We start from the raw sequence: 19718 nt of genomic DNA on the forward strand, positions 1-19718 counted from the left end.
TGTTGCTTCCAGGCTTGGTCATCACAGAGACCTCAGGGCACTGGGACAGCAGTGGGTCAACTTAGGAAGTCCTGCTGCCATCTGCCTTCCAGTAGTACCTCTGCACCCCCCAATTTGGGGGATGTTAGCAGATTTCCCAGTGAAGTTATTCAAGTTGTGGGTACCTATTAAAAGCTGTAGGCAAAGCAGGTTCATTCTTGGCTTCCTTTGGAAGAGTTTTCTCAGCAGAGACAACGGTATTAACACGTTGAACAAACCTTACCAACCGAAAGTGAAATTAACTGTATCTACCCAGAGTGGAATACCTGCTTGGATGTCAGATTGTAAACGGTGTCCATGGCCTTAAATGAGTAAAAAAAAAAATCTTACATCTTTCTTTTCAGGCCGGATGGAAAGAAAATCATGCAACATTTATGAATGAACTGAAAAACCTTCAGGCTGAAGGACTTACGACTCTTGGCCAATCCCTAAGGACAGCTTTTGATTTATTAAATTTAAATAGATTAGTAACTGGCATAGACAACTATGGGCAGGTAGGTTGAATAATAAGGTGGAGAAGAGTTGATTTTTTTTTTTCTTCATTTGTGCAAAAACACAATCCAGTCCAAAGATATGTAACGTGAAATGCAAGTATAAAACATACCAGGTGAATGAAATACAGTGTGCACATAGTTCAAAACACCTACTGTATGTAATTTTATATCCCTCATCTCCCCCTTTAAATGTATTGCACTTAGAATTAGAATCTGAATTCTTTGCTAGAAAGTTGACATGAATTTGGTTTTCAGTCCCTCAAAGTTGATTAAAGATGGGAAAGGGAAAATAACACACCTGTCGGAAGCTCTGCAGGCAGGCACATATACAGCTGTTGTAATGCCTGACAGATGTGCTGTTTTAGTATTCACCTCTTTTGACTTTTTTGAGACAGGGTCTCCTTGTAAGCCCCAGCTGGCCTGGAACTCGCTATGTAGACCAGGCTGCCTTCAAACTCACAGAGATCTGTCTGCCTCTGCCTCCCAAGTGCTGGGATTAAAGGCGTGTGCCAACACTCCCAGCTTGTATTCACTTCTATATTAGTCTAGATACCGGAAAAAATTGTTGTATCAGGGTTTAGGTATAACCTCTGAATGGTTGGTAGGATTTTCAGTAGGGTCCAGTAACTGACTACATACATACTTCTTTTTTGAGGGGTATACCATTAGCAGGTCTTAGAGGAGGAATTCTGAAATAAATGGCAGGTCCTGAAGTTGTTTTTTTAAAGTTCCCAAACCCTTGTATCTTGCCTTCATCTATTTGAAGATGAGGTAAGAGCGTCATATCACAGTCATTCACCAAGGAATAATGTGAGGTGTGATCCATTACAACTTTTAAGGCATTGCTATCCTAAAAATAACAGGATACTAAAGAATATAATGCTGCACGCAAGAAAGGACTATCACACCCAGGAATCCAGTTTTTATGCTGCATTGCAAAGCACTATTACCATATTGCCGTATTTAGGAATATATATTATGTACTTTTCTAGAGTTCAGTGATCCACAGTTTTCATGAATTTCACACATTTCAGGGAAATTCTGTGAATTCACAAAATTTATATAGTAGGAAACGAATTGTTCCCTTAGAAGTTTTGTGCTTCCTTTGGGATAACTAGCACCTTTAAGCATCTTTAGTTATAGTTGAACCTAGTCCCCTAGTGTTTCTAAATTGTGTATTGCAGTTCAGAGACGTCTCAACACTTCCATCATTTAATTAGGTGAATATCTTTTTACCACATTTATTTTTTTCCTTTTCTGTTTGCTGCTTTATTTTGTAGTTCTTTACCACTTGTTGGTCAGTTTCTGTGAAATTATCTTCGTTCCTTAGTTACATGTAGTGCTATATACCATCTCTTATTGCTTGAGGTTTTAGTCCAAAGTGAGTTCAAAGACACATAAAACTTGGTTGTCAGGTTGTATGTTGCAGACGTTAATTTCCCGTTTTTCTGCATCGCATTTCCTAAAAGGGAAGGGCATTTATATACATCCACCCTGCCACATATTTAAAATGCTGCTTAGGATACTTCCTTCAAAAAATGGCTTATCATGGAGGATTGAGGGTATTACACACTTTAATTGTTACGTGTGAATCTTTTAAGAAGTATGGGTTTGGGGTGAAGGCAGCCCTTCTGTGCTTCATCACTTTGACCAAAAGAAGAGAGCCTGGAGATAAGGATGTTTTTGCTGGCTGGGGCTTACTGACTTGACAACAAGCAGGGATAGTGCTTTGCAGTCAGAGGAAAACATCCTTCCAGATTTTTTTCATCATAAAACTTTTTTATTTATTTAAATGATTGGTATTTTCTATTCTTACAAAGGATAAACTATCAAGGAATTTTGGAAGACTGAAATAATTAACATTAAATATCATTTGTATGTTTTCTTTGTAAAAGCATTTTGTGTGTGTATAATAGCTTTTATTCTGTAACCTCATTGTTTTCTATGTAAATATTTCCTGTTCTGTACTAGGATCTGTGAAGGCCACAGTGCTAAGTACTTGGGTATAGTCCTCGTTGACAGAAATGGGAAAATGTGGGTTTAGGTGGAAGATAACATGTCAGTTTTAGAGCATCTATAAAACTTTATATAGTTCCAACTTTCTTAATATCTGTGGGTTAAATGTCTGCACAGATGTGGCCTACCCTTATCATTTGTGTCACTGGCCTGACTGTGCACCCGTATGTGGTATAGCAGTACTGATGAGTGTTTAGAATGGAGCCTGTACTACTGTGTGTGCTTGGTAAAGATAATCCTTGGCAGGTATCTTGAGAAAAGATAAATACTTAGTGCTTTGAATGATTTTAATTTTTTTGAGACAGGGAATTTTTTGGGGGGAGGTGGAGGAGTGGGGGCAGGGACAGGGTATCATAGCTCTGGCTGGTCTGGAACTCACAGTAGTTGAGAGCCACCCTACATACAGGCTAGACTAACCTGGAACTCAGAGATCTGCCTGCCTCGACCTACAGAATGATAGGATTGAAGGTGTACACTATCACACCCAGCTTGTTGAACAATTCTTAAGGACAGTAGTTGTTGTTGAGTTTAGGAGGGTTTTTGTTATTGTTTTACCAGTGTATTAGGAATTGAATTTAGGGTCATATACATGCTAGGGAAGTGCTCTGTCACTAAGCTATATTCCCAGCCCTCTAGGATTTCTTTTTATGCTTTGAGTATTAACTCCTGATCAGATAAGTCATACATTGTTACCATTCTGTTAAAATTTTACTCTGTTGATTATGTCCTTTTTGTACACAGAATTTAAATTTTACTTTTTTTTTGCATGTGGATGTCTGGTTCTCCCATCACTATTGAAATGATTGTCTTTCCCACAGAATAGTCTTGGCAAATCCCTGAACTTTTAAGTCCTCTCAAAAGTATTTTTTAACAGTTACTGGTAGAGAAGAAGACTTTACAGTTAAACTTAGTATTTCTTCCTAGTATGTATTACGAGCAGTGGCTAGAAACTGGAGAATTAGAATCACCATCTTGACTTTGTCACTGAATACTGTGTACCATTAAGCAGTCACATACTGTGTCTGTGCTTCTTATTCCAAGTGAGCAAAATGTAGCCCATATTATAGAATGGATGAGTGGTTTAAGTGGGATATGTATTTAAAATGTCCCTTTAAAATTATGAAGTGCTTAAGTAGACATAAAACATACTTTTAGAAAAATACAGTAGTTTACTGTTTTTTAAACTTTGTCTGAAATTATGGTTATTAAAAATCTAGTGAGCTTTGAAGTTGATTATTATTACCTACTTTAAAACCTATTAGCATACTGAGATATTTTTTTTTAACCCTTGGATTCTGTATTTAATCCTAGTGAAGCAGGTGAGAGTGAAAAATAATACAACTTTGCCGAAGTTGTAATGCCAATTGCTAAGCATGAGATTGTATTTTTAAAGGAATACATTAGTGAAAACATGGCTTTTTTTGTGTGTGTGTCTTTTTGAGACAGGGTCTTCCTATAGCCCCAGCTATGTAGACCACCAGACTGGCCTTGAACTCCCAGAGATTGCCTGCCTACTGAGTGCTGGGATTAAAGGCATGCACCACCATACCTGGCAAAAATATGGCTTTTTTTTTTTTTTTTTTCCATCTTTTTGAGACTGGGTCTCCGAGTAGCCCCAGCTGGCTTGGAACTCTCAGAGATCCGCCTGCCTCTGCCTCCTGAGTGCTGAGATTTAAGTCGTGCACATTTTTGGAGGGGGGAGTTAAGCCTGGATGCCGTTTAGCTGTCAGATTAGAAATGTGACAAAAGCCTATGTTGTCCTAGGATTATACCAAATAGGGAGCTCCCCCTAGTGTGTTCACAGTGCCTTTTACACACGTTTGGTTTGTGATGAGCTTCTTAGGAAGCATCTATATTTGAAAACACTACAGTATTATTAATTTTATATGGTGAGTCTTTCCTAAATACTCAAAAAGTTACTTGGTTATGGTATTTCAAAAGAAAATGAAAAAAAAGTTATCCAAAGGACATCATTGCATTCTTAATGAGTAATTGTCCAAAATGTCTTCAATATAAAAGACAAAAATACAGATTTTACTTGTGCTTCAAATATTTTCTCTTCATGTAAGAATGCCAGTAACTATATGTTAAATTATATATAATTGAAAATTAAAAGACCAGTAACCCTGAGATTTTAACAAAAGTCCTCCACTTGTCAGGTATTTTGAATTGATTTTAAATTACTTGTGGTCAGAACTAGCTAAAAATTATTTGGCCTTGTTCATTATGTCATGGATTCTTCAAAGAGATTACATAATTTGTAATTTGAAGTATTTTTTGAAATATTTAAAATTATTTTCAACCATGTTAATTCTCTTATTTTAAAAAAATTGTGTGTATGAGTGTACTACCTGCATGTATGTAAGTGCACCCATGTTGTGCAGTGTCAGAAGAGGAGTAGGATCCTCTGGAACTGGAGTTTAAGACTGTTGTTAGTTGCCATGTGGGTGCTGGGAATTGAACCCAGGTCCTCTGGCAAGAGCAGCCAGTGCCTTTAACCTCTAAGCCCTCTCTCCAGCTCCACATTTTTACAGTAATTAAAATGTGTTGGTGGGTTTTTTTGGCGGGTGATTTCTTTGTTGACCAATGCTCATACAATGGCCCTATTTCCTCTATTTTTTTAAAAAAGTAATTTCCTTATGTAAATTATTATATTTATGTAATTTAGGCGTGTTTTACTGACTGTAAACATAACACAGAAGAATTTTTGGGTTGATTTTTCTTTACTTTGTTTCCTTAAAAAGTTTTTTTTGTTGCATTTATTTTTGGAGGGTGCTTGTGCATAGTGTGCATGTGGAGGTCAGAGGAAAAGTCAAAGAATCTGTTCTTTCACCATGTGGGTCCTGGGGATTAAACTCCGGTTGTCAGGCTTGGCAGCGAGTGCCTTTACCAGCTAAGTCATCTTGCCAGTCCCTCCTCGCCATAATTTTTTGAAGCAAGTTCTTATGTATTACAGGCTGGTCTTGAACTCACTGTGTAGTAAGGGATGATGTTGAACTCTTGATCCTCCTTCCTCCACTTTCTGTGTGCTAGGACTACATGTGTGTTCCACCATATGGGTTTCTGTGGGGCCAGAGGGTCGCATGGAAAGCAGTCTGCTAACTGAGCTACATTCCTAGCCTCTGCTTTAGTTTCTATATTACTTGCTATTTCTTTTTCACTCCCAACCTTTTCATTGAGATAGAATTTAACAAAAATCCTGAATCTGAAGGTTAGTGAATTTTATAAATATACTCTTGATAAGAGTGTAGAACTTTTGCAAATACTGGCAAATTTTAGACTTCTATTTTATTGATTATTGTTTTATAAGGCCTCAGAATCAAAGTGATCTCATAAGTTTACTGTATCTTCCCCAGAAAGGCTAAAATGCTTAAATGCTTAACAGTTTATGAAACATTTAAAAGATGATAATTGATTTGGTCTAATCTGCAGAATTTATTAGTGACTTATGATTTAATAAATTTTGTTTAAAGTTTCATCAGATCTGACTTTCTCAGGTGGTATCTATAGTTAGAAGGCAAAATGTGGTCTTTCAAGTTTGTTTGGAAACAGCATATCATTTAGTCACTATGTTACATTTAGCTTTTATTGAAACATTTTATCTAAATATTTTTGTTGCCTTATGAGCTTCAATTGGGTTACTTTTATTTGGAAAACAGGAATATGAATGTGCAGGGAACAGTTTATAGGATTTTGTAACATTATTTTAAGGCCAAGGTTATAATTAAAAAAAAATATTGTGTATGATACGTGTTGAGGGGGTCTGTGCATGGAGGTCAGAGGACAACTTTGTGGAGTTGATTGTCCCCTTCCAGATTTCCATGGGTTCCAGGGATTGAATTCTGATCATCAGATTTGCATGACAAGTATCTTTAATGGCAGAGCATCTTACTGCCCCTTACTCCAAGTTTCTAATATATGTATGTAGTTAATGTGTGTATAAGCCATCATACCCTCCCTGAACAGTTCTGTAGTTAGTTAACTACCATGGTTTGTTTGGTCTAAGATGATTTTTAAAATGTTTAAGCATTCTGTGTTAAGATTCAGAAAAATCTGACTGACTTGATTATGGACTTCCATTCCACTCATCAGTTTCTGACCAGGCGTGAAGCCCTTCTGCTTGTTTTTCCATTAGGAAAACGGAACAAAAGGAAGACTTACCTTTGATTTAGATTTAGATTTCTGTGAAGATTGAGTGATGTGCAACCTACTTTATTGTGATAATAACCTATTACTGTTTTTGTTAAGTGCTGCTTTGAATTTTAAAAACTGAAAAAAATGGGAACATAATTTTTACTTGCTTTTGTTTAATCCTCCTCCTCCCCCAACAATATGGTGATAACAGAAAACACCAAAACAAAACAAAAACCCCCAACTTCTTTATTTGTAAAGTAGCCTGCCTTGCCTAACCCACTCACTAGCTTATGTTGCTGTGAAAAATCCTGTAACCTCTTTGAGCTTTATTTATGTGTGTGATCCATAAATTGTTGTCAGTGCCGATTTTGAAATTTTTTTATAAGGATTAGAAATAATGTTTGTTAATCACCTAGCATAGTAATTGCCTGGCACATGTAGGAACTCAATTGATGATCATTCTCAATATTATGGAAAACATGTAACAGAATAAGAGCTTTTTATTCTGAAACTTGACAAAACCAAGAATTATTGTTGCATAACCCCCTGTTCCTCTACCCCAGGAAGCTGAAATTAGCTGGCATTACTTCTAGCTGGTCAGAGTTCTTGCTATAGGGGACATAATGTAGGGAACATAATGTTTTTTGCTTTTAAGTTTGAGGCTCCCGATGTTTTCTAAATATATTTTATTATTTTTATGTGTGTGAGTGTTATGCCTGCATGTAGGTAAGTGCACCCGTGTTGTGCAGTGCCCACAGAGGACAGAAGAGGCTGTTGGATCCCCTGGAACTGGAGTTATGGACAGTTGTTAGCTGCCATGTGGGTGCTGGGATTTGAACCTGGGTCATCTGCAAGAACAGTGTTCTTAACCACTGAGCCATCTCTCCAGCCCCATTTTTTTCTTCTAAAGAATTACTTATGTGTATGAGTGTATTGCCTCCATGTATGTACACCCGTGTAGTACAGTGCCTGTGGAGGTCGGAAGAGAGCATTGAATTCTACTTGAACTGGAGTTACAGATGGTTGCTAGCCACAGTGTGGGTGCTGGGGATTGAACCCATGTCCTCTGCAAGAGCAGCCAATGCTCTTAAGTGCTAAGCCATCTCTCTAGCCCCAAACATACATTTTTTTAAAAACCTTGGTACCACTAAAGTCTTTTCCTGAAATGTTTTTCTTTCTTTTTTTTTTTTGTTTACTATTTTATTTATTATTTTTATTTTGTGTGTATGTGTGTATTGCCTGCATGTGGGTAAGTGCACCCATGTTGTGCAATGCCCGTGGAGGACAGAAGAGGCTGTCAAATCCCTTGAAACTGGAGTTACGAACAGTTGTTAGCTGCCATGTGGGTGCTGGGATTTGAACCCGGGTCTTCTGCAAGGACAGTCAGTGTTCTTACCCACTGCGCCCATCTCTCTAGCCCCCGAAATCTCTGTTTTTTAAAAGCAGTTTTATACCAACGTTTTTTTTTTTGTTTGTTTTTTTTTTCGGTTCCTCCTTCGAGGCCCCACAAATATTTATTAAACATGTTTTGGATTTTCAAAGTAAGAAATGTTCAGTTTTAGGAATCTGAGAGCAAAGTCTATTTCTAGTAGTGTATATTTTAGAATTCAGTTTGGTGATGGTTAGGATTGGGTGGTTAGAAGATATTCTTTGTCCAAGAAGTGGTTAAGTGTAAAATGCTCCCTTCCCCTTTGAAATACATAGATTTGTTTGGGGATACAAAGGGTTTTTTAATATGAAAGTATTGCTTTTTTTTTAGGGCATATGTGAATTGAAATTTGATTACATACTGAGAGATAACAGTTGTATATGAAAAGGACTTTAAGTTGGAGACTTAATTAAGAGGATTAGTTATAGCCACAGGACAGATTTATGTCAGCTTAGCGACTATTCATAATGAATATTTATTGTAATCCCTATACACTGGTGTCTTCTGAAATGTATACCTTAAGAGCATGGCATTTCAGCATTTTTCGTCTGTTTATTTGACCTAAATAAGGGATTTATATAAGGTTCCTGGAAGATCTTGGAAGGATTATATTATCTACAAAACTTTATTATTAGTTTTAAGTATGTGAGAAAAGATAATTATAATGTTATCTGTTAGGTGATACAGTTTATAACTATTCAGTGACAAGGCTGATATCTTTATGTTTTTATGTGTATGATTATTTGATTATTTTTTCCTGCATGTATGTATGTGCACCATGTGCATGCAGTGCCTGCAGAGACCATAGGAGGGCATCAGATTCCTCTGGAATTGGAGTTACAGGTAGTTGTGAACTGCCATGTGGGTGCTGGGAACAGAACCTGAGTCTTTTGCAAGAGGTACAAGTGCTTTTAACCACTGAGCCATCTCTCCAGCCTATGATGTTTGTTAAAGGAAAATGTTTCCTTTATCTTAAAGTCAGTCTTGTTAGATATTAGGAAAGAGAAAAAATCGTCTTGTGGGTTCTTTTGGAATTTCAAGACTGGTAATATCTAAATGTAATTATTTTGAAGGAGTTAAATATAATTATTTTAAGAAATTGAAGGTGATTGAGTATGCAGAGTGCTGAGAAATGTTAGGCTGTAAATGACAGTGGGTGATTTATAAAGCTGTGTTTACAAGAGATGGCAAAGAACAGTGCTTTTTTGCATATCAGGAATTGGTAAAATGATAATTTCATGCCCTTGATATGCCTGAGTTGTGATAGTTTTTAATCATTTATATGCTTTTGTATATAGTAATGAATGTTAAAGTTTGAATTTTTAGCTAGTATATTAGAAAATTGGGCTTAAATGAAGCTAATAAGAATAAAAGGTCTTTATTCTAACTTTTATTTTTAATCCAGAATGGGTAATGTCTAATCTCAAGATTGAAAATTCTAATGTAAAAAAATACTTTATTGGGTTCATAAGAGTTTCTCTTTTTAAAAAAAAAAATTTAAATTTCATTTTATGCATATGAATGTTATGCCTGCATGTATATAAGTGCAGCTGTGTCATACAGTGTCTGTAGAGGACAGAAGAGGGTGTTGGATCCCCTGGAACTGGAGCTATGGATGGTTGTTAGCCACCATGTGGGTGTTGGAATCCAGATCTGGGTTTTCTGTAAGAATAGCCAGTGCTCTTAACTGCTGAGCCATCTCTCTAGTCCCAGAGTTTCTCTTTTAATGAGTTATATATAATAAGTTTGTAACAGTCTGGGGGCTGGAGAGATGGCTCAGAGGTTAAGAATACTGACTGTTCTTGCAGAAGACTGGGGTTTGAATCCCAGCACCCACATGGCAGCTAACAACCATCCGTAACTCCAGTTCCAGGGCATCTGACAGCCTCTTTGTCCTCCGCAGGCATTGCATGACACGGGTGCACTTACTTACATGCAGGCAATATACACATACACTTAAAAATAATAAAATATTTTTAAAATAATTTTGGAAGTGTTGTGAGGATGTGTGTAATGCTCATTGGTAAAGTAACTTGCCTAGCATATATGAAATTTTGAGATTGAGCACTAGCACTAAATAAATAAATAAAACCCGTTTTTGAAGGATAGGCCCAAATTCTATGTGGGTTTGACTTTTGTTTTCCAAAACTTTGTTTTGGAAATTTTTAGATGTTTAAATACTTGGGGGCGGGGAGGTATTTAGACAAACATAAGTAAAAATGTTTTAATTAGAATCTAGCTAGAATGGATCGCTGAAAACAGTCAATGGATTTCCTTTTTAAGTTTTAAAAAATTATTTTTATCACCTTACTTATATGAGTATTTTGCCTGCATGTGTATAAATGCACCCATGTTATACAATAGCCCCAGAGGTCAAATGAGGGTGTCAAATCCCCTGGAACTGGAGTTCTGGATGGCTGTTAGCCACAATTTGGGTGCTAGAAAAGGAACCTGGGTCTTCTGGAAGAACAAGTGTCCATATCTTTAGCCCTTATTCAATGGATTTTGAGAAATGAGTGTTCTAAATAATCATTATGAATTAATTCCTAGAAAAGTAAAACTAAAGATCCACTTTTAAAAAACAGCAAAGGAAGCTGAATGTGTAATCCCAGCACTCGGGAGGCAGAGGCAAGTGGATCTCTGAGTTCTAGGCCAGCTGGGGCCTGAGGGAGACCCTATCTCAAAAAGATCAAAGGGAAAAAAAAGGGCAAAGAAAGGTTTTAGAATTAATCTTGTCATATCCAGTTAAGTTTTGCTTTTAGTGATAACATGGGGAATAGTTCACTATTTCCTGATCCTTGTGAAATTTTGTTATCCTTTTAAATTATAATGATCTGGAACATATATTGAACACTTCTTGTTTTTTGAGTTGTAGTCTTCAAACTATTTATGGAGAAAGCTGTTGCAGAATTTCATGATTTTGTTTTAGAGCTGGTGTGTGTGTGAATGTATTTTTTTTGAGGGAATGTTTGTATTATGGGTGTTTAGAGGGAAGTAACCAGAATGGTTCTACTTCATATATTCAAGGTCTGCTTGTTAAGAGTATTTAAAGTGGAATTTAATTGATGAGTTCAAGAAATAATTGGCTGGGATTTTGCCGAGGTAGTATATAGATTTTGTAGTAATCAGTAACCCAAGGAGAGGACTGATTGGCAGAAATCTGAGTTGTTGAGCTTAATTGAGTTTTAGCATTGTAGTCTTACTTCCATTTATCTGTCTTTGAAAATGTATATCTTTACATTTTTATCTTGGCATTTGTTTTACTTTTTCTGCTCTCTTTATAGCATTTATTATTTCATGTTTTGCTGTATTGCTTTTTCCCAAATTTCTACTACCTAACATGGTTGATATACTTGGTTCTTTATCCATGTTACTATTTTATTTTTAGAAGTTTATATTTGCTTATTTATTTATTTTTGCTTTTATGTGTGTGAGTGTTTGGCCTGCATGGTAGTGCTCCCATGTGTGCAGTGCTTGTAGAGGTCAGAAGACAGTGTTGGATCCCCTCCTGGAACTAGAGTTACAGACGGTTGTTAGCTACCATGTGGGTGCTGGGAACCAAACTCAGGTTCTCTGCAAGAGTAACCAATGCTTTTAACCACTGGGCCATTTCTCCAGCCCCAATGTTATCCATTTTTAAGTAAAATTATTTTGGTATTGTCATTTTTCTTCCCAAGCTAGTATAAATTCTATTTACTTGCTACTACTTTTTAGGATTCACTAAAACTGATTTATTAATCTTTTTCAGACCCCAGTTTAAACATAAAACTGAAATTTAGCTTAAATTAGACCTATCAATATCTAACCTACTTAAATGTTAGCTTTTCACAAAGTTAAGCATTAGTACTTCATTAGTTTTTATGGTGAATATTATGTCTCTCATTATTACTTGATTATTGAAATAAAATTCCAGAATGGAGTTACCAAGGCATTATAGTAAAACAAATTTGTGACATTCCCTGTACTTTTTTTCCAGTCCAGTACTGGGTATTGGATTCAGGGCTTGTCTTTCCTGTACTTCTGCCCAGGCCACTTATTCCATGTTTTTTAATGTTGTTTCATTTTCCATATAAAAAAATTATGACTGAAAAAAGGAATTTTATTAGCATACAGTTGTATAGGAGAATTAGTTGAAAGTAAAAATGTTGCTTTTAGTATGTAATTTTAACATTTTTCTATAGTCAGAGATCTTCATGAATGTGGAAATACTAGGATTTTGTGTCTGCATTTTTGAGACAGTGTCTCCCTGTAACCTCAGCTGGCTTGGAACTCAGAGATCTGCCTGCCTCTGCCTCCAGAGTGCTGGGATTAAAGGCATGGTTAGGTGATACTAGGTTTTTGTACACTAGCTTTTTTTGTTTGTTTTTGAGACACGGTCATATAGTGTAGGTTCATTGGTTTGATGTGTCTGTGTAGCTCAAACTGGCCTTATTTGGTTTCCTGCCTCAGTCAGCCACAAGTGCTGGCATTATTGGTATTCATTACCAAGCCCAGCCATACACTTGGAGACATTTAAAGTTCTATTTTGGAATTCGTAGTAAATGTACTGTTGTAGTCTTTGTAAAAAGTCTATAATCATTATTTTAAAAGTTATAAAGTTGCAGGCCAGATGTGGCCTACGCCTTTAATCCCAGCACTTGGGAGGCAGAGGCAGGTGTATCTCTGAGGCCAACCTGGTCTACGGAGTGAGTTCCAGGCCAGCGGGGGCTACAGGGAGACCCTGCCTCAAAAATACCAAAAAACCAAAACAAAAACAAAACAAAAAAAAACAACTTATAAAGTTGCTTATTTCTATTAACAACATTTTGCTAAGAATGGATAAAAGCACCAGGCATGGTGGCCTGTGCAAGCCTTTAGTCCCAGGCGATCTATGAGATCAAGGTCAGCTTGGTCTACATAGTGAGTTCCAGGCCTGCTGGGGCTATGAAACAAAACAAAAGAATGGAATAAAGCATTCTTTGCTAATGAATTTCTAGTGTGTCCTCTGTCAGATGTATTACTTGAGTTTTCAGAGTTTGATACAAAAAAACTCAATTTGTGCCACAGTAGTTGATACCTTAATAAAAGTAATCTTGCTAAATTCTAAAACAAACATAAAGGTAATAATTTATGATTATTCAATATAATATAATTATATGTATAATTCAATATAATTCAATATTCCAATTTCTGATTTTGGAATGTTGACTATGGATGTAAGCCTGTCAGACCTTTATTGACTTCAGTAATTATACTTTGTCTGGAATCTGTGATTAACCAGCTGTGTATTCATCCTCATAATTTAATGAACCTCACCCTTTCCAATGAGTAGCAGTATTTCCTACTTGCTTAGGGACCTTTTGTGATATAATACTTTCTCAAGACAAGCTCTTCCTATCTTTTAGCATTTCTCTTTTTAATGGCTGTTGTTTACTTGAAAAGGAAGTTTTAGATTGAAAAAAATTCACAAGGTATTTTTATGGCAGTTTTTAATTTTTCCTGCTTTTGGTGATAGCTATTGCCTGGACATGCATTTTAACATCCCATTTGCTTATTTATGGCTATCTTTTTCCTGGAGCATAGCAAGAACCTGAGACAGATTAATGAACGTGGGCTAACTGAAGATGCTATGGTGGGAGAACTAAGCTAGGCGCACAGTTTTCCTTCAGTAGAATCCTTAGCCATGGGAAAGCAGTGGTCTAGATATGCACCTACTGTGCTTCACAGGATTGTTCAGAGGACCAGCACAGGTGGCCTAGAGCATGGTGGCATATGAAGGAAACTTGGGCCTTCCAGCCAACCCCAAATGCAGCCGTAGCCTCTTGTACCGACTGCTCAGGGCAGCTTTCCTTGTGCTCGGCTTACTTCTGACCTCTAAGGCTCCAATACAAATCTGTGCTCCTTCCATTTCATTTTCAGGTTTTTGACTAAAATAGATTTCTGACCCTGAGATTTCTTGTTTGTATTTGGAAGAAATTATAATTTTAAAACTATTTTCAAAATGACTTTTTTACATTTTCACAAGCTTATTGCAAAATAAAATAGGTTCTAGTGGACTCAATATAGTCTTTTAATTTGAGATTTTTATGCTTTTGTTTAGGTGTTTAACATGATGGTAATCATTGAGAGAACTCTTAGGAAGTCTTATGTGAAGTAGAAGTTTTCACTTTATAATATCTTGATGAATATTAAAATAAGATTTACTTTTTTACCTTTTTTTTTCTTTTAGCGATGTGTTTCATTTCTTATGCCGGGACCCACTCTTAAGAAAACTAATGAGTTTTTTTTTACTAACGGCAAAAGTAAACTTTCAGTCCCTCTGCTGGCTGCCTTTGTCCTAGCATAGCGCCTTGTGTATGAAAGTGTCATAAGGAGGCCTGCTACTTTGCATGCTTAAAAAATAAACATAAAACTTTGTGACCAAGGTGAGCATTGAGGAAAGTTCTTATGGTTAGTCCCCAAGTGACTTTACACACATGTTAAGAATAAAAATGTAAAATAGTGTCTCTTAAAAGATTGGAGAATTATTAAGCTGTATAGACTGGGCGTTGGATAGCTAATAACATTTAAATCATATTGCTAATATAAGACTTTTGAGATGTTAAATACATAGGTTGCTTTTTGGTTTTTAAATATTTTTGTTCTTTGAGAATTTCATATGTCTTTTGTTTTTAAAACATGAAAAAAATCTTATTACTGGCAGATAACTAAAAGTTTTAATTTCATGTATAAATAAGGTTGACAGAAAAATGCCAATTTATTATGCAGTCTTTGAGATTAACTGTGTTGTGAAAGGCAGGGCAGGAGCAGTGCAAAACTGCCTAAGAAAACCTTGAGGCAGGATGTTCTGATACTTTCTGTTGGTGAGTTTGAAATTCATACTTACTAGGAATTTTTCCTGAAGAAATGAAAACCCTCCTTATGTATAATATAAATTTCATCTAGTCATTATTTAATTTTGTACTTATTATTGATTTTCTTTGTTCTTTGTGATTTTTTTTTTGAGGGGGGATTAACTCATAGAGAAAGGGATCTTAGATATTGTGGAAGAGATAATTGATGCAAAGATGATATTTTTTTTCCTAACTTTGATCCTTATTAGAATTTTCCAAAATTTTTTATTGTTTTATGTATATGCATGTATTGCCTGCATATAGGTAAGTGCACCTGTGTCGTGCAATGCTGCGGAGTTCAGAAGAGGCTGTCAGATTCCCTGGGACTAGATTTATAGACAGTTATTAGTTGCCATGTGGGTGCTGGGATTTGAACCCCGGTCTTCTGCAAGAACAGTGTTCTTAACCGCTGAGCCATCTCTCCAGCCCCTAGATTTTCCAAAATTTAAAGGCATTAAAGAACTTAATATCAGGGTGTGTGTATGTGCTGTCTGGGAGTTGAAGTTGTACTTAAAAAAAAATAGTATTTTTATTTTATGTATATGAATGTATTGCCTGCATGTAGGTAGGTGCACCTGTGTTGTTCACCTTGTGGTGAACCTTGTGGAAGTCAGAAGAGGGTGTCGGATCCCCTGGAACTGGAGTAACAGACAGTTGTTAGCCACCATGTGGATTCTAAACCGAACCTGGATTCTCTGTAAGAGCAGCCAGTGCTCTTAACCTCTTTGACATCCCTCCAGCCCCTTAGGTTGTAGTTTTAAAAGTAATGATTCCTGTATATTGTCAAAGGTGTATACATAGAAAACACTGATAAGAAATCACAACAACAGGAAATTATCCTGTTACAGTTAATTTTGCTGCAGATAGAATATATTAAAAAGCTTGACTGGGTATGTACTTTGGTATAGAGTGCTTATTTAACATGTGAAACTGGTGGTTTCAGTCACCAACACTGCAAAAGCAACAGATGACAATCTGATTACAGCAGCATTCATTGTTAGATGAATACCACACAAACCCGGTTGCTGTAGAATTGTATCTAGAGAATTTATGTGCTACCTTTGCGTCCCCCCCCCATCTTGTTTATTGTGTGTATTGGTTTATGTGTACGAAGGTCATACCCTAATGGAGTAATTTTCAGTTTTCTTCCACTGGGGATTGCACTGAGGTTATCAGGGTTGGTGGCAAGCACCTTTATCCAATGAGCCATTTTCCTGCCCATCCTCCTCCCCTAACTTCTTGGTTCTAAGGGAAGACCTCTTGATTTAGAATTGAAGCACTTATGTTCTGACTTTGTTGTTTATCTACTAGGCCATCTTGAGTTACACCATCTCATCTCCCTGAAAATTTTACCTCACTAAGGTTTTAAGAACTGAATGAGATAAGTGCTGTATTGTTATTAGCAATTTCTGGGATAGTATAGTAATTTCAGGCACAGCTTCTAAGTGTATTATATATATTGTATTTTGTAAGACTCTAATAGATTTCAAGCAAGAGCTTTGTTATTTAAAAAAACTAGCTTATGCACACCCTCTTGTATACTTTACTATGTGTGTATGTTCACTACATGTTCAGTATAGATGATTTTCCTTTTCTAAATTTTTGTTTATCTGAAGTGATTGAATCCATAGATGTAGAACTGAGGGACACAAAAGGCTAACTTTATTTTAGGTGGGCTTCATCATCCCTAGGGTCTGCTATATAATGGATCATTACTGCTTAATTACAAATAAGACTAATTCTCTGGCCTCTGAAAGTTAATTTTCAGTGTATAAGAAAGAATAAGAATGAAATCAAGTGTGGTGGTTCATGCCTGTAATCCTAGGTCAGCCTTAGCTACTGGACTACACAGTGAGTTCCAGGCCAGCCTGGGCAACAGTGTAAGACCCTGTTTGAAAAAACAAAACAAACCTAAAGTGAAACAGAAACCAAGAATGGATGACTGTGAGACTTCTGGTCAGAGAATCTGACTTTGATTCCTGTTAAGCTGTCGAAGTGATACAGAAGACCCATGGTGCTATGGCTCTGAGAGCTTTGCCCATTTGTGTTTGAAAGGCAACCAATGAAACTGGTTTCACCTTAAGAGTTAAGGCAAGTTATATTAGCTGAAGTTATTAAGATATCTAGGTTTTCTTAATCCTCTTTTGCCACTTTTGAGCAAAAATGATACTGGTAGAGACCAGGAAAGGAGAATTGTTACATTAACGTATATGCATTGTTATGCATGGGAGTGGAGGTTGTCCACCATCCACATAACATGATGACTATATATAGTAGTCACACAATAAATTTGTGAATGATTAGCATAGTTGGATAATGTAGGGAGGTGTAGCGCTCAAGAAATTCATGAGTAGTATTGAGTTTAGGGAATATTCACTTACACTGAGGTAAAATTCACATTCTTTTTGAATCTATTGAAGTTGGAAAAAGTCTAAGTAGTTCTCTGAACTTGGTCAGGCTGCGTTAGTGAACAGTGAACATTTAAGTGTTTATATTGTGCTCAGTGCTTGTTTAATGATGTGGAAGAACTGACAAATCGCTGCCTTTACCGTATTCAAACACAAGAAACAATAGTAAGCAGTAATAGATGGTATAGTTTTAGTCATGCTAAAAAAATCACTCAGTATAAGGTTTAGTGCCTTAGCCATTAAAGAAAATCATTATTTTGTGTATGTGCACTCACATGTCATAGTGTGTGTGAAGGTCAGGGGACAACTTGTGGACATATGTTCTTTCCTTCTACAGTGTGTGTGAAGGTCAGGGGACAACTTGTGGACATATGTTCTTTCCTTCTACAGTGTGTGTGAAGGTCAGGGGACAACTTGTGGACATATGTTCTTTCCTTCTACCATGTGGGTCCTGGGGTTTAAACTCAGGTTCTCAGGCTTGGCAGCAAGCACCTTTACAACCCTGAGCCACCTCCTCTGTGCTCTTAACCATTTTAAATCTATGGTACAGTAGTTTAGGTACATTTACATTTTAGGAATTTTTTTTTTTTGAGACAAGGTTTTGCTGTGTTGCCCAGGCTATCCCTTACCCATCAAATGGGCTCAAACCTACTGCTTTAGTAATACCACAGACATGCTACTTCCTGGCTTTAAATTTGCCTTATGAAACCATTGATAATTAAATTTTCTTGAAGGAACATTTATCTTAAAATAAAACTTGCAAATTTCCACTATTAGAATTTGTAGAAAGGAAAGTTTGATTATTGAAGGCCAAAGTGAGTAATAAGGGAAGACTTCATGGAAGAACAAGATTTAATAAACTGGTTCTTTCAGAATGAGTAGGATAGGTTTTACAAAGAGCAGGGAATAGGACAAACATTTTACTTGAGAGAGATGGTCAAAGCTCAGAAATGGGAATGAACATTCCCAGAATTAACTTCAGGAAGAGACCCAAATTATTAGAATTTATGAATTTTGACTGAATGGCATGAGAAGCCACATAATGTGTGCATTGCATCTAACATGAGAAGAGAGGTTAGTAAATTAATATTTTCTTTAAGACTCTAGAGAACTTTTAATGCTTTGTACTATAGTCAGTGTGTGTGTACATGTTGGGGTATGGGTGTGGGTGCCTATGAGCCTTTCAGAGATCAACATCAGTTGCCACTGAACCTTAATTTCTTTGAAAGGGATTAAAATTTTTTTAATTTAATTTTATGTATATGAGTGTTTTGTCTGCATGTATGTCAGTGTACTTTGTGCGTGTAATGCCCATAGAGTGCAGAAGAAGGCATTGGCTCCCCTGAAACTGGAATTAACAGTGTAAGCTGCCATATGGGTTCTGGGAACTGAACCCAAGTTTTCTGCAAGAGCAGCTAGTGCTCTTAACTGCTGAGTCATCTCTCCAGTGCACCCCCCCCCTTATTTTTTGAGGCAGGGTCTCTCACTGAACCTGGAGCTTTCCGATTTTGACTAGACTGGCTGGTTAGCAAGCCCAAAGAATCCTCTTTTCTGCCTCTCCTGTGTTGGGATTATAGGCATGTATACCACTGTGGCTGGCTTTTTTAAGTATGTACTGGGGAGCTAGATCCTATGTTCAGTGTATTTCAAGGTTTTGTTGCTGTACCCAGCAGAAGCTTTCACTTTCCTGGAACCATTTTTTCCCTTTGACACCAATTTGAGAAGTACATGTGCCATTTACAAGTTTGCAGGGCTTGATAAGTGCTTAACTTAATAGAGCTCTCTTTATAACAACTAGATTATAATCATAATTGTTGTAACTGTAAATTAAATATTGAATATGTGCTATAACATAGGAATTAAGAGTTATAAATATGAAGGACAGTTTATAAATTACAGATTGTGCATATGACCCTGGGGTTACAGGTGTGGGCCACCATTGTCCGGCTTTTTATGTGGGTACTGTGACTAAAACTCAGGTCCTCATGCTTATGGCAGGCACTTTACCAACCCCTATTTGTTTAAGAGTTAATATGAAGGACTGGTGAGATGATTGAGTGGGTAAAGGCACTTGCTGCCAAGCCTGACAATCTTTGTTCATTACCTGGGACTCAAATGGTATAAGAAGAGAACTGGCTCCTGACCTGCACACATGTGCCAAGGCACCTCCCCTAATAAATAAAAACAGAAACCAAAGTAATAGAAAAATAAATGTCAAAAAAAAAGTTATATGGTGTTCAGTAGCTCAACTGAGAACTATTTGTGTATGAAGGCGAGGTTATGTTTATCTTAGAAAATTTGCCACCTAGAACTGATAATAATCAAC

The 19718-nt window shown here is 36.6% G+C and overlaps 1 protein-coding gene across 5 annotated transcripts in view; it reads left to right on the forward strand.

The window, feature by feature from the left end:
• Ints6 (integrator complex subunit 6) overlaps positions 1 to 19718 on the forward strand; it is a 105932-nt gene that overhangs the window by 1449 nt on the left and 84765 nt on the right. For all 5 annotated transcript variants that reach the window (XM_029559571.1, XM_029559570.1, XM_029559569.1 and 2 more), the window contains exon 3: positions 384 to 533. In XM_029559571.1, coding sequence (XP_029415431.1) covers positions 384 to 533 — 150 coding nt within the window. The remainder of the gene's footprint in view (positions 1 to 383; positions 534 to 19718) is intronic.

Source organism: Nannospalax galili, unplaced genomic scaffold (genome assembly GCF_000622305.1).
Source record: "Nannospalax galili isolate Female #2095 unplaced genomic scaffold, S.galili_v1.0 scaffold488, whole genome shotgun sequence".
NCBI lineage: Eukaryota > Metazoa > Chordata > Mammalia > Rodentia > Spalacidae > Nannospalax > Nannospalax galili.